A 23,380-nucleotide genomic window follows, 5' to 3' on the forward strand; every position below is an offset into this window, starting at 1 on the left:
ACGACTTACAAAATGACTACAGTAATAATGAAGACAGTGATATTAAAGATGGCTATTTCAACACCAAGAGTTTCACAAAATTCTTGAAACAGAGTAGAGATTAATGTTATTTTAAATAATGTGATTTTAAGTGTAAATTTTAAATAAAACATTTACTATCATGAATTAAAGAAAGATCAGTGAATGTACTCTTCTAGGTTGAATAAAAATAGAATGTTTAAGGTTTAAAAAAGTTTGGCTGGAGAAAAGTAATAGTTTTTGCAAAACCTGTGTGATCCAAAATTATGATATTCAGCAGCAAGAAGTATTCCAATTTCTCATAACCAGTTCTCAAGCAATGACACATATGTGTTACTTTAAGAAAGTGTCAAACAGAAATAGGCAAATCTGAAAGAATTTACCAAGTGTAATAAATTAGAGACTAAAATAACAATAAAAGAATTTATGGCTTACAAAGAGTTTCAAGTAGAAGTTTTTCCCTCTATCAACCTCTCGGAGTTCTATCAGCTCCCTCCTGACCTCTGAAAGACATGACCAAAATCTGGTTTACATTTAACTTTTCAGGGACACACGACCTGAAAAGAATTATCCACTATGATGCTGCCTGGTGCTCCTTTCTTGTAGCAGTCCTTCTCTCATATAAGTGATCAGACCTGGGTCCAAGGGCACAGAAGCAAGCATTATGTATCCCGCCAACACCACTCCCTGCCCAACAAATTCTCATCTCTCTCCAGTGATGAAGAGGTGGACATTCTTCTTGGACTGGAGCATCTGTGCAGCCCGCTCCACACCAACCACAGCAGCCAGCCTCTGGGCATCATACTTGGAGTAGAGGATAGTGCAAGTCCAGGTGGCTTCCCCTCCTCTGCTGGTGGCGCTCAGCATGTTACAGACTTCACTGTAGAAGTGCGGGTACGTTGGCAGTTCATAGAAAATCAGGTTCCTGATCCCTTTAATGGTATACCTATTAGAAGCGGAAAGAGAGGCTATATCTACTTGAGAAAATGTATGGAAAAGCTACCTAAGAGTTTGACAGGGGCAGAGCTCACTCCTGCCGCTGCACGCCCAAGGAGGAGGGTAACGCACACACAACCAACAGATGAAAGGTTATTTTAACTTGGGTTGGAAGGACTTATTTTGTGACAACACGTTTGAATTCCTAATGTTTGGCTTAAGATCATGATAAAATAAATTTTATCATTTCTTGAGTCTACTCTGGGTAGACTGAGATAGACTAGGACTGAAGATGTGTCACAGAAAACTTAAAAAGCAAACACTTAACAACTTAACATTACCCTTAATATAATCAGGCAAAACAGAATGTTCTATAATGGAGAGGAGGTCAGACCCAGTACGTAAGATAAACTGCATAAACTGTAAATGCGTTCCCATCAATCTTTCCTTGTCACTCTATAGACATGTTAACTCCATGGCAGATGTCCCAAGTTCATCCATTTACAAAATCCTGCCTGAGGACCCATTAAGCATTATGGAAAAGCAATTAATTTCAACAGCGTATGCACTTCTTTCCCTGCTGCAGTGCGACACAGTGGTGGGGGGGGGTGGAGACCCTAGGGACTCACCGTATGGTTTGGGTCGAGGTCAATTATTCCCTCTGGGGCCCCATAACAAAAGATTTTATAGTTGACAAGGTTCTGATTTTTCCTATTAAAGCTCTCTCCTATACTGCTGATGTTAGACTCCCTTGGGAATTTTATTTTATTCACAGAGGATAAGCTTTCCTTGTCTTCTTATCTCATGGATCATCCTGACCTCTGTAACAATCCTCGTCTTCCAAACTATAACTGCAATCCACTACTTGGTTCACCCTTAACCTTATCATAAAGAAGAAATTCTAACGGCTAATGACTTGAAGAAACTGTTCTACCTCACTAGTTATCAAAATAACAAAAATCAACATAGAGTTCTTCTTCTGCTTAGTATACAGTAAACTCAAGAGAATATTACTTCCACACTACCAAGAAAAAGCCAGATAACTTACAAAAGCATTCCTTTTCTCGGGCCTAGACAGCTGATGTCACAAGGCAACCAAGTGAATTGATTCAATGGTGCGCTGGTGTATGTTTAATAACTGGTTCTCACTGAGGAAGAGTGGGTGCTGATTTGAAGCAATTGCCAATTTCTGTGGTGTAAATATTCCCACCATGGACAATTTCAAGCTACCAATGTCATGTTACTGAGCTCAGGAGTTGGGAAGAGACATACAACCAGATCTCAAGAGCCAGCCCACCACTGACTGAACTCTGAAGAGTCACAAAGCCCTCTGCAGAGAGACAGGAAACAAGAACTACTTCACTCTTGAAGGAGCACAGGAGGAAGACGGCAGCTGCCAAGAAAGTGGGTAGCAAGAAAACAGCTACACTTTTAACAAATTTTTAAAGGACAAGTGTGGGCCTATGTGACAGTTCAGAATCCCTGAGATTTGTGGGCGCTCCTTTAGCTCACACTCACTCATGAATTCTTTTCCACAGGCCTCCATTGGGAGTCCTGGAGAAAGATGAGAGGCAAGGCAGAAGACCTAAGAGAGACCCCTTTGGTGAAACCACTCACTTCCCAGACCCCTATCTATATGAAGCAAAACTCTGAAATTGAGGAGAGAGGGGCAAAGGTCAACTGTTGGGGGGGGATGGTAAATAAAGCAAGTCGTCTGGAGCAGTAAAACCCCACCCCATCCTTCCCCATCACAAGACTTATACCGAGTAGAAAGCAACAGCAGACTGTCCCTGGGGAAAGAGCGCGAAATCCACTCAGCCCAAGATCCCGCACTGACATAAGCAGAGGTCTGCCACCACCGTGGGAGAAGCAGGAAACTCTTTCCTGCCAAGACCCCTTACAGATACCAGGTAGGGTTTGGCTGCCATGGAGTGTGCTACAGGGATGCTGAGAAGGCCCCACCTCCACAGCCCAGAACGAACAGGGCTTGCCTAAAACCAAGCTGCACCAAGAGAACCCCAACCCTACCTCAAGCCTCACAGGGAGTAACAAGCAAGAACAGCCTGCTGCTGGGGGAGGGGCTAGAGTGGGGAGAGACCTCCTACTCCGGCACAGGAGAACAGGGCTTGGTGAAAGCAGAGAGAAGATCAGGACACAGAAAAGTCCCTCTGGCACCCCAGGCCCCACACTAAGCCACTGTGTGCTAGGGAATTTAAAGTCTGTGAAGAGTGGAAGGTTAGCCACAGTAATAACCAAATCCCAACTAGATTCGCAACTCCGACACTAGTGGCCTGACAGAGTAAGAGGTGTGCCTGGCTGTAAGTACTACTCATCTCAGCCTCTACATTCAATAGACACTTATAAAAAAAACACAAAAATGCAAGAAAAAGACATTAAAACACTGAGGTATCATTTTGGCTATCAAGTGACTGGCAATAAGTGGGGTTTTGCAGAAACAGGCCAATGGAGTACAAATTATCAGCTGTGTGTATTTTGGGGAGGGGGAGACAAGATATGGGGAAGACAGTAGAGAGCAAATAAGCAGCAATATATAATAAATTTTTCATTGTGTAGATTTTGAGCTAACAGGTTTTCCTCTCCACATTTATCCTAATGAAATAAGTAAGCAACTACGCCATCAACTATGCATATGGATGTTCTTGGCACTGTCGCATATAATAGAACAATTTTTAAAAAAATCTATATATCATTAAGGGCGCCTGGGTAGCTCAGTTGGTTAAGCGACTGCCTTCGGCTCAGGTCATGATCCTGGAGTCCCGGGATCGAGTCCCGCATCGGGCTCCCTGCTGAACAGGGAGCCTGCTTCTCCCTCTGACCCTCCCCCCTCTCATGCTCTATCTCATTCTCTCTCTCTCAAATAAATAAATAAAATCTTTAAAAAAAAAAAAAATCTATATATCATTAAAAGGAAACTGGGCTAATTATATATCCATACAACATGATACTATGTAGCCATTAAAAAAGGATGCAATACACACCTCATAGATTACTTATTAATTAAATAGAAAAGGTACCTTTACAATGGAGAGATCTAGAAGACCCACCTTTTTTTTTTTTTTTAAGATTTTAGTTATTTATTTGACACAGAGAGACACAGCGAGAGAAGGAACACAAGCAGGGGGAGAGGGAGAGGGAGAAGCAGGCTTCCTGCCGAGCAGGGAGCCCGATGCGGGGCTCGATCCCAGGACCCTGGGATCATGACCTGAGCCGAAGGCAGATGCTTAGTGACTTGAGCTACCCAGGCACCCTAGCAGACCCACCTTGACCAAATGATTACATTTAGCATCTCCAAACATGATATAAACTGACATTATGTGCCAAGATGCAGTGGAAAGTATATAATATCCTCTATGTAGAGTTCTTATCGAAGATATTTAATTTAAATCAGTGATTCCCAACTTCGCTGTACTTTGAATCACCTGTTTGTGTGTATGAAGTATCCATGCTTCATCCCCAGCCCCAGACACAGGGATTTAATTGGCATTGGGATATGACCTGGATATTTGGATCTTTAAAAGCTCCCCAAGGGGATTCTAATGTATGGCAAAGTTTGGGAACCACTAATCTAAATAATAAAAGAAAATAATTAGACAATCCAGACTCTGGAACATTCTAAAGGAAACTGGATTGAATTCTTAAAAAAAAGAAGTCAAAGAAAAAAAAAAGCAAGAGAATTATTCTAGGTCAAGGTTTCTTAACCTCGGCATTAATGACATATTGAGCCAGATAATTCTCTGTTGTGGGGCTATCCTGTGCACTCCAGGATATCTAGAAGCATCTTCACCTCAACCCATTAGAACCACCAGATCACTAGAATAACCCTCTAGTCTTGACAACCAAAAATGTCTCCAGGAAAACTGCCCCCAGCTGAGAACTACTAAGATAGACTAAAGAAACATTAACCAAATGTAATGTATGATTCTTAACTGAATCCTGGATTAGGGGATGAAACAGCTATAATGGTCAATGTAGGGACAACTAGGAAAATCTGAATACAGACTATATATCAGATGATATTACTGTAATAATAACAAGTGGTATGACAATGGTATTGTAGTTAGATAAAAGTTAGGAACTACACGCTGAAAGAGTTAGGGGTTCAGTGTCATTAAGCCTCCTGCAGTTTATTTACAAATGGTTCATAGGAGGAAAAATAAGATGTGAATGGACAGAGAAGGAAAGAAAGAGAACGGGGGTGAGTGCAAATGTGGCAAAATGCTAACAGCTGGTGAAGTCCAAGGAGTTATAGATGTTCACTATTAGTCTTACAATTTCCTTTGAAATGAAATCTTTCCAGATAAAAAGTTGGGGGAAGGGAGGATGTGACAGAGCTATATATATCAACTTAAAAATGGACCCATGATATACACATATATATGCCAAAGTGTTAACATATTAAAATTGATTTTCAGTAAGCACTTAAAACATATAAAAGAAAAAAAATCCCATAAGTACAGTGTGATCCCAATTTAGTATCTTTTAAAAAAAAAGCCTGTGTGTGTGTATGTGTGTACTGGATGTTCTTAAACTAAGGACAAAGGACATGCCAGAGGTCTAGCTCACCTGCCAACTGTGAAAGATAAAGGAGGCACCTACAGCTGATGTGAAAGGCTAGCTCCTCCACATTGTCTATAAAAATGGTCTGCTACTTTCAGAACTGGGATTCTCAGGTAGGGCCAGGGGTACTCAGGAACACGCCAGCAGCCTTTCCCAACCCCATAAATCCCACCTCCAGAGTTTCTGACTCGCGCCCTGGTTGAGAATCCTCCTGCTGTGGCAACCCAGTGACATGCTCAGGGAAAGAGCTGTGAAGCATCCCATCCTCAGGCAGGCCATCATGACCAAAGGCCTGTCCAATCCTAATTCTACTGGTTTCATCCCCCAAACCCACAAAACACGACTAATCTTCAGGTTGAAAATGTTTTGCTAGCTTGCAAATGAGCAGTGATATTTCTAACACTGCCTAATGCCACAGAGAATATAAATAATGAATTTCAGAGTTGGATACTAAAGTTTAACATACATGTACCTCTCCCAAGGTCAAATCAAATCACAAAGGCATTGCAGATAAAAGCACCTCTCATCACCTTAGTGACCTCTCAAGCAAAAAAATCTATAGTTGGAAACCTTGAGATAATTAGCAGTCGCAGAACACTGAAGCACATTATTTCTATTCATCTTAAACACAGAATATACCAATTAACCTGGCCCAGGGTATAAAGTAAGTGATACATGCTAGGTTTGTCTTTATAGTGATTTGGGGGCAAAAGAGCTTGGTAAATACAGTGGTGTAAGACAGGGGACTGTCATGCCTACTTGAGACATCATGCCCTCTCCTTGAAAAACTGCTCTTTGAGAGCAGTCTTCAACCCAGCCTAATTCATACTTGCTATAAACAATCACACTGGGACGTTTTCCAATCCATCCACTTCACTTAAAAGGCTTGCTTTCATGTGTCAAGCTGATGGAAAACGAAGGGCTCTTAAGACCTGCTGAGTGCAAACTCCCCCAAAATATCACTTTCCAACATGAATGAAAACAACAACTTACTGGAACAAAGCAAATAATGATGCCAACAAGCAGGCATTAATACTCTTTGGCCAAGCAGCCCTGTGTAGATGGCCAACAAGGGAGCCCAGGGAACACAAGTGCAGCCATTTCTCATCTCTCCACTCGCAGATCACCCAGTCAGCAGAATACCCAAAGACGTCATGTCATGTCAGCCTCCTCTGCTGTGGCAGGCTGCTGGATTCCTCCCTCCCCATCTTGGTAACAAGAGCATGTCTGGGGAGCACATCCTAACATCAGCATAAACTAAAGGCAAAGCAATGCCAACATGCATCATCGAATATGTTCCAAAGCCTGAAAGATTCTGGCTTCTGTGTTTGGGGTTCTCTGAGAAAATGTGCCCCTCAGTAGTATATATGACTGGGAGTTAAACAGTAAAGGCAAAACATCAATTCACTGAACATTATTGCACATCAGGAAGGAAAGATAATAGGATGCAATTTCCATCTCTCTATAGATAAGGGTTTAAAAAGGGCTTTTTCATTTGACAGCAGAGACAGACTTGGCAAAACAATAAAATACCTGACTTCTGGGGGCACAAGTGGCTGCAAATAGTAACAGAGGGCTCAATATTACTAACGCTCTAATTAGAATTTTTTCTAAAAAGCAAATCCAATTTGTTGTGTCAAAAATCACATAATGGGGAAGCTAAGCAAATACTGAAATCACTAAATATTCAACTCTAAGCCCCTCCCCTTTTGCCCCCCACAAACAAGGGGCCCCTCAGTCCTGGTCTCCTTGTGAGGAAGCGTGTGTGCACCTCCTCAAAACACACCGTAACTCTCTGAACACTGACCGTGTGCATAGCGTCCAATTCCACAGACCACATAGCCTCTGCTATTTTGTCTGTGCTTCCATGACAGCTCCCTCTCCTTCCTAGATTCACTTCAGTTGTGCCTACCTCGAAGTGTTCAACTCAGTAATGTCTTTCTTGAGGTGTACAACCACAACTACAGGAAGTATTCCAAGTGTAGACCCACTCCAGATCTACACACAGATCACACTATAGTCACTCACTTGTCTCTACCTTTTCCAACAATACCCATTTTGGGAAGAGACCAACCAACCAAGAAGAGTTCTAAAACCCTCTGGCTTCTCCACAGAAAGTAGAGTGAAAGAGGACCTTATGGCACCACAAAGACTGCCACACACTCAGAAGCAGGCCATAATTTGCACTGCGTCTTCCCCTCCTGAGAGGACACTCCAAACCCAGCACTACTTTACCTTTTGTAGAAGTGGAAGCGTTCTGTGAGGAGCAAGAACTGTTTCTCTCCTTGAAGGAAGAAGTGTCTGGCCCTGGAGATACCAGACTTCTGGGTGTACTCGCAGATGTGGGTGAAATTCAGTTCTTCCTTCTTGAAGTAATTCCGGAGGCGCACAAAGTCAAAGTAGGAGGGGACATAGATGAGCGTGTGAGACATGACAGCGTCACGATACTGAGGCAAAATCTTGTTCACAAAAAAGTTAAACCTGATTTGGAAAAGCAAAGGGCAAAGTCAATGATTTAGAAATTAGCCCACAATGTCACCACTAACTGGGTTACCCTGGGCAAGTCACAATCTCCTTCTACCTCCCCCAAAGAGGCCAATCTGGTTTACATCATCACAAAGAGATTATGTAAGGATAAAAAAAAAAAAAGTGCTAACTCAATTCACTGTAAAAAAACAGATGTGATGTCAGTGTATCCCAGGGAATTATTCTAGAAGTAGATAAGCACACCATTCATTCATTCATTCATTCTGTGGTCAATTAATCAACAAATAATTACTGAACACCTCTCATACACAGCATCTTCCTCCTACCACGGGTCCCCTGATGAAACACAATGAAGAGACAGGGAAAATACAGAGAGAATTAGAAATACTGGAACCTTTGTATTTGCAGGAAGCAAAAGGTGAAGAGCTTATAGTTGAATATTTAAAGGTTGCAGTGTTTGCTTCTGAGCATTAGTTCTTGCCCTGAAGGGCTTACAATTAAGTTGTTGACATGGAACACTTAGCAGCATTAAGCAGTGTAATGTAATTAAGAAATGCCACAATCTCGTGGGAAGAATCCCTGATTTACAGTACTAATGCTGCCACTAACTAGCTAGGAGAACTAGGACCTCTCTGGGCTTCAGTTTCCTCCTCTGTCAGTGACGACCGGGTTCAATGATCTCATATCATTTGGTAAACGGCAGTCAGTAAAATCAACACAGAATCCAATTCTAAATCTGTATGCTGAAGCTAAATCCCTCTCTGTGACCCCCAGGGACTAGGGACTAGGGAGGGATAGGTACCTGGCATCAATCACTGAAGCTAGGTTTTCAGCTTCCATCCTCTGGAAGACATGTGGAAGCTGCACCAGGACATGGCTGATGGAGCCTGTCGTTGGGACGTTCCTCACAGCCACCTGCCAGGAGTCAATGAGAGCATTAGGAAGTGAGCCATCCTCACCTTAAGCCTCATGACCCAAACAGTACACAATGCTTCATGAAGATCCACAGAAACGAGGAGGAGCCCACCTGGCCTTGCAGATTGACGCAGTACTTGTTGAACACGGAGTTGATCTGGGCATCCTGTAGGGCTCCAAAAAGCAGGGTCTGGCGATAGTACTTGGACCAATTATTGAGGTTCCACATCCTCACTCGAGAGAAGTCCACCCCATGAGAATCCAAGGGCAGTAGGTTCATATGGTTCATCAAATGCTTTGAGCAGAAATAACACTAGTATTAATTTTTATTGAGGATGTACCTGTTGGGCATTGCTAAGCATTTTACAAGTCTGTCATCTTACTAACTCCATGGAGTATGTACAGCCAAATTCCAAATTCCACCAGAAAATCAAGGCTCAGATGGGTATGAATTGCCCACTTAGGTGAACACCCCCGACAGGAAGGTAACCTAAAACTGGCTACCTCTTGGACCTTTCAAAAAGAATCAAAATGGTACCTCCAGGAATATTCCTTTGAAAGGAACTTCTGAAATGCCACCCCAGTCACTCTAGGGGTTCCTCAGTCCCAGACTTAGATAAGAAAGGAAATGACATGGAAAACAGAGCTGTTGTTCTTCAGTGACCTGGTTCTCAAAACATTAGGATATCCCCAGAGCCACTATACATGCCTTTCCCTCAAATTACAGAATATGACTCAACCATCAACATGCCTTTTCTATCTTAATAATATTTTCACTTTGAAATATATATTAAACAATAACGAGTACTATAAATGTATTCCATACTTTATAAATTAAAGTATCCCCTTTATTTGCCCCAATCTTCCTGGGTCCCTACAAGCCCTGGAACTGTAGAAGTGAGTTCTCAAATGCCTTAAAAAAACAAATCTATGGTTCTGTGATAAGGACTGTTCCAAAGCACAGTTGTCCAATCCTAAAATGGACAAGACCGCAGAGTATGTGGGGAAGGAGGAAAAAATTACAGCCACAAGCTACAGTAGGAGGATAAGGACATCCTACATTTCTCTGTAAGACAAAATCACACATTAAGAAATCTTGAGCAATGTTTTCCCATTTCCACTGAAGGCCAAACAAAAGAAAATGAGCATAAACTGTAGGAGGAATTATATTAGGTAAAGACATTCCTGGTCAGGAGGAACCAATCTACCAACCAGCCACACTAAAGTGGTCTATTAGCAGAGGTGACCTTAAAGGGGAAGAAATCTCTTCTGGAGATTTGAAAATACTGGTAAAAATTTTTACTTCTCTGCATAATTATTGCCGACCTGTGGGTAGAAGAGGGGATAAAAGGGTTTTTCAAATTGGAAAATGTGAAATATTTCCATTCCCAAACTGAACACTCATTTGGACTTAAATAACCCTTTAAGACTTAAATTACTGAGCTTCTCTCTCTAAATGTGAATGTTGTCATTCTAAATGTGAATGACCACCATTACCAGGACATGCTCCCAGTTCTGCATCAGGTAAATGTCAGCTTGATCAATGATGAGAAGCTCAATGGAAGACAAAAAGTCAAAATCTCTCTTCTTCTCTCCTTCTGCACCAATGATGGTCCTCAAGCCCAGCGGGGAGGCAATGAGGATGTCGGAGGAGTAAAAGGGGGCATAGAGTCGGACGCTTCTCTGAAGTATTGCCACTCCTACACAAAACAGCCAAGTACACAGCCGTTCATTAGTTCCCACCAAGCCATTAGCTTCCACCCGCTCACCGTGCATGCTATACCTTCACATCTTTCCCCTGAGGACGTGACCGTGCTCCAGTTGTTTTCCTTCCTAAAATAATCATCCCCCCACCTTGCCTCTATGGTCCTGTCTAGCTCTCATTCTCTTCCTTTTGGCTCAAACTTCTCCAGAGTGGTCTCTGCTTAGAAATCTCCCACTCATTCCTCAGTGCATTGCAATCTGGCCTGAATCTCAGGACTCCTGCCAAGGTCACCAATTCAAGGACACTCATAAACACATAAAGCAGTATATTGAGCACATCCTCCTCAAAATGTTCTTTTCCTCACTGGTGGTTTCCATTTCTTTAACACTCATTTCTGTTTCTATCCCTGACCTGGCCGGCCCATGTCTACCTTTCCAGATCCAAACAGCTCTTCCACAAGTCCCTGGTTCAGCTCTAAGTTCTACTCACACCCTATATAAGTTTATGGGTAATAAATGGGTAAATTTATTCACTAACCACGGCTATAACACCACCTCCACAAAGATCTGTATTTCCAGTCCACATCTCTTTCCTGAGCCCAAAACTGACATGTATCAGCAGCTTGCAGGACACCTGCACAATGTTTAAAACTAAGCATCTACTCTAGTCCCCTCGCACCTGACACTCCAGCCATGCTGAAGCCTATGTACACCTTATCATGCTCGACGTATTCACCCTGATGCCTCTGCATGTGCGGTTCCCTGTGTGAACCCTTTTCCTCCACTCTGACCACCCCTCTTTGTAACAGACTAAATCGTAATCAGGTCTCAACTTTCTATAAATGGCACCCCCACTAGGATGCGTTCCCTAACTATCGTATCCCCATTTTGATTACAGAAATTGCTTTAAACGCTCCTGGAACATCCACTGCATCCTCTGATCAGCACTTATCATTCTGTAGTGTTTTCCCATTAGGCCAGATTTCCTTAACAGCAGGAAGCATAACTTTTATTTCTATATCTTCAGCTTCTTAGCAGTACCTGGCACACAACAGATGTTTAGTAAATGTTTTTCAAATGAGCTTATGTGACCAAAAGACATTTTCCCAAGAACTTTACTCTATCAATATACAACCAACCAAGTATACGGGAGTTGAATGAGAGACAAGCAAAGATGTGACAAGTTGGGTGGCAGTCGGTAAGTTGTGAGTGGAGATAATTCTGGGGTAGGCACTCTACATGGCCAGTGGGAGGGAGGTCCACCACTATGCATAGACACTCAGTTTATTCAGCCTCCCCAGAGTGACCCACTCAGCCCCTGTCACTTCCAACTCCCCCTGTAGCAGCAACTACTAGCTATGGGTGTGCCAAGACATTTCTGCCATAAACGTGCATGTGTCTTTACATACAGCTTCAGAGGTGCTCCACCCTGAGCCAAGTATCCACCCCGTTAGCCAAGCAAGACTCTCTCCCCTGGCAGACACGATGTCTCAAATGCACCCCAGTCCTGGTAGGAGGACATTCTACCCCACTGAGAGAATGCCTAATTCCAGGCTTCTAGCCTCCGGCCATGTGAACCTCACACCGTAGGTCCCTCAGGGTTTGAGCTCTGACGAGAGGGAATTACCTATCCGAAAGTGGTCATCGATGTTGCCGACAAACACGGCTTCGTAATCCTCAGGCCTCTTCAGGTTGGGTGGTCTTTCCTCAGGATCTGAGCCATACTCTCCCTTAAACCTCTTTTTGTTGCTCACAATTATTTTCTTCCTACTGTCACCCTCAAGGAGGCTGATGAAGAGCTGTACGACTCGCAGAGCAGCTTCCCGGAAGGGCACCACTATCAGCACCTGTGGAGGAAGCCATGCAGCCTTGGTGGGACCAGGGGAAGGACCGGCCGTTGCAGGGCAGCCTGCTGAGGACATGGAGCTTAAGAACCCTCTGTAGAGCGGCAGGCCCTGGAAGGGCTCATATCTCGGTCACCCCCTTTGCACAGGACCTGGCTCAGTACTAGAAGCTGAGCACCTCTCATACCTACAGCACCGTGTCCTATGCACTTTAATCTCATGGCCCTACGGGAGGCAATTCTCAACCAGAATGTGGAAATATCTTTCAGGATTAGGTCAATGCCTTTAATAGGTGTCCACTAGCAAAAATCCAATATAAACACACAAGGAATGTTACTCTCATTTCTGTGTCCCACAGAACTCAGTACAGTACTTTTATGCATAAGCCCCAAGGAATAAATATATGCTGAAAAAAATAAATGAATTAGGTATAATAAGTAGAGAACAAAAGAAGCTGGTAAGGAAAAGAAAGGATTAATGCATCACTACTTTTCTATTATGTTCCCTAGTACATTTTTCAGAAATGATGAGAAAGCATTTCTGAAATAAGATCATATCTCAATGGGAAATGCAGGACTCAGTTTTCCAAACATTTCCAAAAATGCTTAAAGTTATAACTGGTGAAAATGAAAATAGAATATGCTTAACAATGATAAATTTCTAACTACCCTTCTGTAAATATCAACAATGTAAAAAACCTCTGTCAGATCCCACAATTCATCAAATTCTAAATGTGCTTCATGGCTAATCTGACTCATTGTTTTCTATAACTCTAAATGGAAACAGATAACTTACAATCCTTATGTTCAAGACTCTGAGACAGTTTTCCAGAAAGGGAACCAGCACAGCTGGAGGGGTGCAGTCAGTCAGCCTAGTACAGTGCAGCACTGAGTACCCAAGACTGAAGAGGGCCAAGTTACTGTCCCAGCTGCAACACGAAGTATCTAGGCTTCGGGTTCCCCAGCTATCATATAGGGGGCTGGACCAAGAAATGTCTAAGAGCCACATCAGTACTAAACCCTAGAATCCTAAGAAACTCAGTGAAACAATCTAAAAAGGTAAGACTTCTTCAATATGGAGGGATACAGGCTAAGGGGGAATGGGGAATGGACGACACAAGACGTAGCCACATAACATGAATAAGGTGGGCCCAATTAAAAGACATTTTCTACCAAAGCTCTAAACCCACTGGAACTTAGGCTTACAGGCCCAAATAAATGTAATTATCACTTTAAGCAATAGTAACTGTACAATGGAAAAATAGGAATTTCTGTTTTCCAAGGTTTACTTATGGGTGTGGCTCAGTAAAGAGAATCCTTGGCTCTAATTCCATCTCTGCTACTCCTTCCCTGGGGTTCTTTAGCAAGGCCCTCTACGAATCTGGGTCTCTGTCCATAGCTGTAATATTTAGGGATTGGATAAAAGGCTTCCTAAGGTTCCATTCATTTCTGAGAATCAAAAAAAAGAGATTTACAATGGAGTTGTCATTTATGTATGTTCAGGGTTATCTTTAAAGAGAATTATCACAGAGGTACCTCTGATTCATGAGTTTCCAATTAAATCCACGGTTAGAAACAGTCCACTGAGTTGTCTGCGGCACTGCTCTGGCACTACCTGGCCCATCTAACATGCTCACTCTTGGACTCATTCATTATTCCAGTATTCGTATCATTAAAATACCTGAGCACGGCCAAGTGCCAGGCACCTATATGGCAGGGACTTGCGGCCTCCTACTGGAGGACAAAGCTCTCCTACTGCCACTCACCTTGGGCCTTGTTAGCCCTTGGTCTCTGAAGTCATCATCGTCACCCACCCCAAGTTTCTGGCTGCGGCGTCTGCTATTGTTACCAAGCACCTGGGCATTGGCTTTGAGGACATGATTTATTACATGTAGGCAGTACACGTGGCGGATCTCCTCCCCATTCTTCAGGGCAGTCCTTTCTGGGTAGAAGAGGTCCCGGTAAGAATTCATAATTAAGAAGAGCTCTTTCTGGAGGGATGTGAAGGGGCCACTTGATTTTGGGAGACCAGAGAGGAACTGGCTGTTGGTCTTGGTCCAGGTGGATTCCAGAGGCTTCTGGAGATGAAGTGACTTTAAATCAATGTCCTTTGAGGGTTTAAATGTCTCCAACTTCTGAAACTTGGATGAAAAGACAAGCTGGCCCAATATGGGCCACTAGGGAAAAGACAGATCAAGACCTAAGTTAGAAATTCATTATAATACATTGTGTTCACACAGTAATTTCTAATTTACCAAGCTCTCTCTGATTTGCCAGATCACCTTATTTAATTCTCATCAACAACCTGCAAGGCGGACACTATAATGCTCATCTTACAGTTTAGGAAAGCAGAGGTTCTGAGAGATTATAGGATTCACACAAATTTGACCCAGGAGAGAAGAGAGCTGAGAGCTAGAGCCCAAGGTTTCTGACTACAACCTGAGCTCTTCACTATGTCAGTGTGTCCCAAATTATTCTGCGGAATGTGTTCTAGGAAATCAAAATTTATTCTAGAAAAAAAAGGGCTCCACGGTCAAATAACTTTGGTAAACATCACAAAAGCTAATCACCCTCAGGGAGAGTCACAATGTATATTAGATACAAAAGGTTCTGATGAGTCCTATGACAAGAGCTCTATTCTACGGTATTTAACCTCAAGTTTTCCAAATTTACTTGGGCATGGAATACATTTTTTTGAGATATAGCTATTAAAATCATACAGTATATTTTTGTGAAATACCAAGTTGGGAATTTTTGCATTGTAACAAAATTGCTGATCTCAAGGGGGTAAAAAAAAGGATGATCTCAGCAATAAAAAGAAATGGATTATTGATATGCCCCCAAGAACTGGGGGTGGATCTCCAGGGAATTATGACTTCGGGGTGGATAAAGGGAACCTCCACCTGATAAAACAGTACAGAACTAAACACACACACAAAAGAGTAGGAGCAAAACTGATGAAAGCTGAGTAAGACAGAAGGGTGTGTCAATGTCAATTTCCTGGCCCCGATACTGTAGCATGGTTTCGCCAAGATGTTACCACTGGGGGAAACTGGGCAAAGGGCATAAGGGATGTCTTTGTGTTATTTCTTAAAAATGCAGCTATAATTATTATTTTAATGAAAATTTCAATTAAAAAAGGATGACCTACTCTTAAAAACAGCATCCACTGGTAAAAAACAAAAAACACAAAGAAGCAAAAACTGTTCCACATCTGAGTAACTTAGTTGTGAACCTACCTCAGATATTTCAAACAAATCAACAGTAGCAGTAGCTACTGTTTTACTCAATACTTTCTATGTATCAGTCAGTAAACTGAATTACTTCATTTTGAGGTAAGCATTACTGCCCCCCTCTAAGAGATGAGAATAAGATTAAAAAAAAAAGGTAGATTAACTTGCCTTGGGTCATGTAACAGCACCTCTCAGATGCTGGTCTAAACCCTGGTGTACCTGTCTTTGAAGCCATTCTTCCCTGGCTCCCACACTCCAGCTTCCCAGGGCCTCTCCTGGCTACACCTGTGCCCCACTAGGCTCTTCCAGCCTTCCTATGCTATCTCCCCTATCAACTCATCTACCACTGGTGTCTATCATACATTCCAGGAGACTGCCGAAACCCAACACCATTGCTTTACTTGGAGCTTCCCTTCATTTGTGACGGGGATGACTAAGCAATACTTACTTTTAGCTGATGAGTAGTTTTGGGATTTGTGACAACAGCCTGAATTTCTTTTTCCTTCAGTTCTTTGTTCACATGTTGTAGAAATGGATCTAATTCAGAAATCAAGAATGCCAGATAACTTGGGAGGAAACAGCAGGCATTTTTTGGTCTTCCCTCTAAACGGCACACTCTTTTTCACGATGTTAACTCATCTTTTCTCCCATTTACTTTCCCCATCCTCTCTCCCAGCTCAAAAGTTTCTAACAGGTTCTTTTTCCTAAAGCATTTCTCTAATCACATTACTTCTCAGCTCAAAACCCTTGAAGAAACTTCTCAGTCTGAAATTTGGGGCACTCTAGGATGTACACCTCCAATCTACCTCTCCAATGTAGTTTTTGAATTATATGGCCCTCAAATTCTTCTGCCTCTGTGGATTTCCTTCCTTCAATTAAAAATTCTATCCTTCTCTTCACCTCATTTTTGTATGTCCAAATACTAGCAGTTTAATGTTATCTCCTGACGCACAATAAATATTTCTCTAGAGCCTACTCTGCCAGGCGCAGTACTGGTTCCACTAAGAGGCTATCCTCGGATCCTCCAGACAGTCCCCCACCCTGCCCCCACCCACCCCCCCGCAACACTGTAAGATCCCTGAGAGCAGGTTCCATGCCTGATTTCTCTTGTATTGCAGGACACACAGAAATGCTCAATACTCAACTGGGGTGAACAAATGATCCAAATGGTAGTACCTACACTCAGGGTTATCTTCAGTCCTCTGAGCTGGCCACCCAACCCTCCCTTCCAGTCCCATCATTAAGAAGCAGAGAAAAGTTAAATGGCCTATGCAACGATCCAAATGGTAAAACTTCAAATGCAGTGCACTTTGTACTAAACACCTAAGAGTGAACAATGGACATAAGAATTCTAGGGGCTGATGTATCTGTACAGGCAAAACCACCAGAGGAATTTTAGGATAATCAAGGAATGTCTCCTCCACGGTTTTTATTTTTTATTTTTTTTAGAGAGGGAGGGAGGGAAGAGAGAGAGAGCATGAGGGGTGGGGAGGGGCAGAGGAAGAGGGAGAGAATCTTAAGCAGGCTCCACGCCCAGCAGCAGAGCCCGCAACAGGCTCACACAACCTGAGATCATGACCTAAGCAGAAATCAACAATCAGGCGCTTAACCAACTGAGCCACCCAGGCGCCCCTCCTCCAAGGTTATTAAAGTTTTGATGGTTTGGAATGGCGTTAGTGCCCAAATTCTACCTGCTACTTCTCTTTCTCCAGCACAATAGCCAACAGAACCAAATGAGTCAAGTAAGAAAATTTCAGCTTCATTAATGGTAGAGCTGGGTTGGGGTGCCTGGGTGGCTCAGTTGTTAAGCATCTGCCTTCAGCTCAGGTCATGGTCCCAGGGTCCTGGGATCGAGCCCGGCGTCAGGCTCCCTGCTCAGCGGGAGGCCTGTTTCTCCCTTTCCCACTCCCCCTGCTTGTGTTCCCTCTCTCGCTTTCTCTGTCAAATAAATAAAATCTTAAAAAAAAAAAAAAAAATGGTAGAGCTGGGTTGAAGAAGGGCAATGAGGCCAAAAACAGCAGTCAGAATACAGAATGAGACCAACCTGACTTGGCCTCCAGGTACAGGCTGAGAAAGTGGACCTGAGAGAGCAGAGACCTGCCTACACCTACCATACAGAAGCAGGCCTTGTCCAAGTCACTGCCACTGGGACAGAGGCATGACCAAGAAGCTGAGAGAGATTGGAGAGACAGAATGGAGCTTTTTGGCTTCGAAGGTGCTCCGTGGTAATGAGGACCAATGAAATTAGCCAGTCCTGAGTCTTACAAATCTGGAAATTCCTACTCTAATAACAAAGAGCAAGTGAAGGGTAGAAAGAAAAATATAAAATATTTTGCTCCTTTCTCTTCCTTCCCTGCTTGGGGAGAAAATCAGAAGTCTTCCCCTGACCCCAACTGTGGAAATATGAAGTCTGCAGAACTGGCCTTCTCTACTATCACTCTTAGGCCATCTGTCTTACTAAATGGCCTCCTGACTCCCAGCACAGCCTAACCACTGAAAACCACAAAATAGTTCTGAGAAGTATTTCTGCCCAGTTCTAGATATAGGTTCTAAACTGTTTCTATTGCTGCTCATTCCAGTAATAGGAGATTTAACACGTATTAGTGCACAAGCCCCCATACTAAGCACCTGGTGAATGCGAACACACACTGCTCTGACCTTGTGATACTTTCAGAGAACATGTGCTTCCACTTTCCTCTTCAAGAAAATTGGTTTCCAGGCTGAAGAGTGACTCGTGTTTTGCATCTGTAAACTCCTCAAGGGATTCTTGTGATGTGCCAAGCAGCCCATCCCCAACTTTTCTTTCAGGGTCAGCAGGTAAAACCGTACCTGTGATTTTTAGAAACATTTTGTAAAATTATTTATGCATAAATGTAATTATACTTCTGTGGGCAAATAAAATTTAATTCCTTCGCCTAAATCAACACTGATGTTTATTGCTATTATTTACTTTTAACCAAATTCAGGTGGAAGACTTAAGTTTCAAAATTAAGCCTGATGGTTGACCCAGTTCCACTTCTATAAACTTATTTTAAGATGATAACTAGACAAAGTACACCAAGATGTACATGTAAGGATGTTCAAAGCAGCACTAATGATTAGGACAAGAAATAACTGGAAAAATTGATTTCATCCTTTTCTATCAATGGAGTACTAATTAAATTACCACATATCATTTACAATGAAATACCATGTAATTAAGAAGCTAATATGAGGGGCGCCTGGATGGCTCAGTCATTACATGTCTGCCTTTGGCTCAGGTCATGATCCTAGGGTCCTTGGATCGAGCCCTGCATCGGGCTCCCTGCTCAGCGGGAAGCCTGCTTCTCCCTCTCTCACTCCCCCTGCTTGTGTTCCCTCTCTCGCTGTGTCTCTCTCTGTCAAATAAACAAATAAAATCTTTAAAAAAAGAAAAAAAGGAAACTAATATGAATCCATGATTACTTACATGGAAAAGATCTGTGGTATACTATTAAAGAAAAAAGTTACAGAAGTGTATGAGCCCATTATGCACACACACACACACACATACACACATACTTTTACTCACACATGTATCCACAAAAAGTAATGGAAGGTTATATAAAATGTTAAAGGTGTTCATCCCAAGGTGGTGGAGATACATGTTAACTACACTACCCTCTTAAATTTTTATGGTAAGTATATATTACTTTTATAATTAAAAAAAAGCACAAACTTTTCACTTCTAAAAATCCAAAACAGGAAATAAAAAACAAACAAAACAAAACAAACCCTAAGTCTGAGGCAATGAACTTTTATCCCTGTAAAACTGATGAATTAAAATACTGAGAATGATGTATGACACCTTAAAGTATACAGAAAAAATACAGCTGCAAGGAAAACAGGCATTACAATAGTATGATATAAAAAGTTACTCAGACATATTGACAATGAGATACAACTCCAGCAATACAAAGTCATGAATTACTAATACATGAACAACATGGATCAGGCACAAAAAAAGTGAGGAGCCAAAGAAGCCAGACACAAAAGGGTACATACTGTATGCTTCCATTTATATGAATTTCTAGAACAGACAAAACTAATCTTTAGTGAAAGAAAGCAGGTCAGTGGTTGCCTCATGCCAGAGAAGGGAAACTGACTACAGAAGGACAAGAAGACACCTTCTGGCAGTATTGGAAATGTTCTCAATCTTGATTTCAGTGATAATAACATAGATGTATATGTCAAACTCATTTAATTGTACACTTAAAACAGGTACACTTTATTGCATGTAAATCATACCTCCATAAAGTTAGTTTTAAAGTTAAAAAAGTCACCTAGAAGTCCGACTGAGATATAGTTCCTTTAAGCTTTCAATCTCAACTGTTCTCTGAAGCCCCCCTCATTTACTCTGACAATGTGCAACCAGCTGGAATCTCTTCAACGCCTTATAACTAGCTATTCCATACAAATCTGCTGTTGAAAATTTTTGTGTATTTTGTCTGTCTTCCATTAAACTTGGTTTCTCTAAGGAAAGGCCAGTGATCTCTTTAATTGAGACTGTCAAAAACAGCATTATGTTCTCTTTCCTCTGAATCAAGGGATCTTTACCTAGGATTGATGAAGTCCTGGAAATCATAAGCAAAAATATTACTTCTGCATTTTTCTGGCCATAGGGTCCTGTGTTTTCACAGATTATCAAAGATATCACTGAATCAACAAGGTTAAGAGTCTCTGCTTTGGATCCATGTGCTTTCATCCAACTCACACAGTACAAGGCACTGTGCTCATGGGGCAATCTGTCCTGACAAAGATGATGAGCCCACACCAAAGACACTTACTCTCCTGCACTTTGGTAGACTCTCCTGTTGTCTCTTTCTCCACACTGACGTCACTATCACCATCTTCACTGTTCATTTCCGCCTCATCTACAGCACTGTCTTCTTCCTCTTCTTCTTCATCTTCCTCCTCCTCCTCCTCATCTTCTTCTGGAGCATTTCTTAATGTGGCAAGTAGTTTGTGGTACCCAGAAACTTGTTCTGGTTCACTCTCTGCTTCACTTTCAGAACTTGAAGTATCTGAACTCTCTGACTAAAAGGAAAATGGGAAATTTTATTTTATTTCTTTTTAAAGATTTTATTTACTTATTTGAGAGAGAAAGAGAGAGCATGTGTGGTGGGAAGGGGAGAGGGAGAAGCAGGCTCCCCACTGGGCAGGGAGCCCTACATGGGGCTTGATTCCAGGACCCCGGGATCATGACCTGAGCCAAAGACAGACACTTAACCGACTGAGACACCCAGGCACCCTGGAAAATGGGAAATTTTAAAACAAACATATTATTCTTGTTTCTACCTTATGATTACCATTAGGCCAAAAATATAACTGGTTCAGACTTTCATAAATAAAAATTAGCTTTTCTGTAAATATGCAATCTTATCTATTCAATGATGCACAGCAACAAAGTTATTTTAAAAAGCTAGTCTAGTGGGATGCTTGAGTGGCTCAGTCAGTTAAGTGTCTGACTTTGATTTTGGCTCAGGTCATGATCTCAGGGTCATGGGATCCAGCCCCAGGTTGGGCTCTGTGCTCGGTGTGGAGCCTGCTTAAAATTCACTCTCCCCCTCCCTACCCCATGCATGCGTGTGCTTTCTCTCTCTCTCAAAAACAAAACAAAACAAAACAAAACCCCAAAACCCAAAAAAGCTAGTCTAGCTATGATTTTAGAATCTTTTCATCTTCTTTGAACTGCTTATGTTCTATATGGGAAGAAAGTGGACTAAAAACAGAGCTTGAGGTTATAAGGAGATCTAATCTATGTGTCAGATATTTGGAATGCTGAAAGGAGCAATAGGAAAATTGCAATACAACAAAAGAATGTAGGGGTTTTTTTAGTTTGTTGTAATGAGTTAGGACCTTTGTTCAGTTTGCACTGTTTGTGGCTCCTTTTATGTTAAGTAAACAAGATACTCCTTTAGGATTCACCAAGAGCCCTCTGGTAAGCCTCCTTGACAGGTTCTAATAGGCTAATCTCTCAGGAGAGTTTCAAACTCTGGCTACTATATTAGTTATCCCAATGGCATTATAACAGACATCTGCATTCAACACTAAGCAATATTACTAAAATAATAGCTTACATCTAAAATCAAAAGGAGTGGCAATGTAGCCAGGCTTTACTATCATTATATATAATCTTAAACAACCAAGAACCAACTATTATAAAAAAAAAAAAAAAGGCATAAAGCATTACCAGTTGATAAATCTGTGGTTTTCCCTCCTTTCCAGAAACCCTGAGAAGAAACAGGTAATGTTAAACTCTAACTACTAGCATGTAGCAATTAGTAAAAAGTCTAATGATAACTTTAAAGGAAAAAAGCAGAGTATAGTATTATAAATACATTATAAGTATAGTCATGTAAAAGCCACATATGCACTTGGACAGGGATTTTAAGAATCTAACAAACTGATAATAACTGACAAATGAAAAGTTTAACAAAGTCACATGACAGAGTTAACTGGCTCTCATCGGAAAGAGGTATCACTTTAGCAAATAAAAGACCTTTTCTAGCACATTGCTTAATTATAATGCCCCTAACTGCTGATGAAGCGGCCCAAAGTGGAGTGGCGGGTGAGCACTAAGACCCTAACTGACTGAGTCTGGACACTTCGAGAGGAGCCCACAATTACCGATACACCGGTTTCCTCATTGTAACTGGATAGAACAGCGATGTCTGAGGGCCGAGACAATTCTTTAAAAACACACAAAAAAACAAAAACAATCTTAGAAAACCTCTGACGGTGCAAAAACCAGCACCCCACCCCCACAGGGGGCGTGCGGTCTAGCTTAAAGCTAAGGGCTCAACAAAAGCAGGAGAACCCACGAAGAACCCCATCTCGGGCGGGATGCCACCGGCACCCGCCCAAGCTGAACGCGCTGGGAAGGCGCGGGAAGAGTGGGGAGCAGCCCTGCCCCGATCCCCAGGGAGACCGGCGGGCCCAAGTTGGGAAAAGCCACGGGCACCGCTGGCCCCGGCACTGCCCCTCCGTACTTGTCATAGAAGGGATGCTCCTCGCCGAAATCCCGAAGATGCTTCTTCTGCTTCTTAGTCAGGGCGGTGAGCAGCTGGCTCTGGCTCCGGCTCCCGCGTTTGCCCATAGCAAAAACGTCAAGGTCGCCCACCTGCAAGAGACGCGTTTCCCACCAGGAAGTTGTCTCGTCAACTCACACACGCGGGCTCGCCCACGGTGCTTTACGGCGGAAGCAGGTTGCCATAAAGCAGAGCCGTTTTACGTCCTAGCTGTACCACAGGCTTTAAAACTTCCTGGTCTCGATTCTGCCCTCTAGTGAAGCTCTTTTTTTTTTTTTTTTTAAGATTTTTAAAATTTATTTATTTGACAGAGAGAGACAGACAGAGAAAATACAAGCAGGGGGAGCAGCAGAGGGAGAAGCAGACTCCCCGCTGAGCAGGGAGCCCGATCCCAGAAGCCTGGGATCACAACGTGAGCCGAAGGCAGACGCTTAACTGACTGAGCCACCCAGGCGCCCCTGTAGTGAAGCTTTTTGGAAGCTCATGCACGCGTGCCTTTTGGTTCTCTGAGGTCGAGAACGGTGGGCGGGCAGGCTTTGGGGCTGCCTGGGTGCTTAGATGGGTGGGCTTACTTTGTGCTTCGGTTTGGGTCTATGGGAATCCTCCCGCTTAAACGG

General features: G+C 42.5%; 1 protein-coding gene across 3 annotated transcripts; it reads right to left on the bottom strand.

Annotated features, from left to right (window-relative positions):
- Positions 1 to 378: 378 nt before the first annotated feature.
- On the bottom strand, positions 379 to 22,935 carry UTP25 (UTP25 small subunit processome component). Of its 3 annotated transcripts, XM_036114206.2 has the most exons (13): positions 22,725 to 22,935; positions 22,363 to 22,424; positions 21,926 to 21,965; positions 20,520 to 20,769; positions 18,343 to 18,543; positions 16,163 to 16,251; positions 14,248 to 14,658; positions 12,266 to 12,485; positions 10,432 to 10,634; positions 9,047 to 9,229; positions 8,822 to 8,934; positions 7,768 to 8,013; positions 379 to 964 (listed from the first exon to the last, which is right to left on the bottom strand). In XM_036114206.2, the coding sequence occupies exons 2-13, from the start codon at positions 22,380 to 22,382 to the stop codon at positions 721 to 723; spliced, it is 2,220 nt and encodes a 739-aa protein (XP_035970099.2). In that variant the 5' UTR covers positions 22,383 to 22,424; positions 22,725 to 22,935; the 3' UTR covers positions 379 to 720. The 3 variants fall into 3 exon arrangements, with proteins under 3 accessions (XP_035970099.2, XP_035970098.2, XP_035970097.2); XM_036114205.2 differs by lacking the exon at positions 22,363 to 22,424 and having other exon boundaries at positions 18,373 to 18,543; XM_036114204.2 differs by lacking the exon at positions 22,363 to 22,424.
- Positions 22,936 to 23,380: the final 445 nt, after the last annotated feature.

This window comes from Halichoerus grypus, chromosome 7, assembly GCF_964656455.1.
Source record: "Halichoerus grypus chromosome 7, mHalGry1.hap1.1, whole genome shotgun sequence".
NCBI classification, from domain to species: Eukaryota; Metazoa; Chordata; class Mammalia; order Carnivora; family Phocidae; genus Halichoerus; species Halichoerus grypus.

Excerpts from the sequence above, each read along its gene's own strand:
- UTP25 (XM_036114204.2), bottom strand. The coding sequence starts at position 22,831 with ATGGGCAAACGCGGGAGCCGGAGCCAGAGCCAGCTGCTCACCGCCCTG. Across the intron at positions 12,486-14,247 it reads AAGGGCTAACAAGGCCCAAG|GTGCTGATAGTGGTGCCCTT; the intron begins GTGAGTGGCAGT and ends CTTCCTCCACAG. Across the intron at positions 965-7,767 it reads CGCTTCCACTTCTACAAAAG|GTATACCATTAAAGGGATCA; the intron begins GTAAAGTAGTGC and ends CGCTTCTAATAG.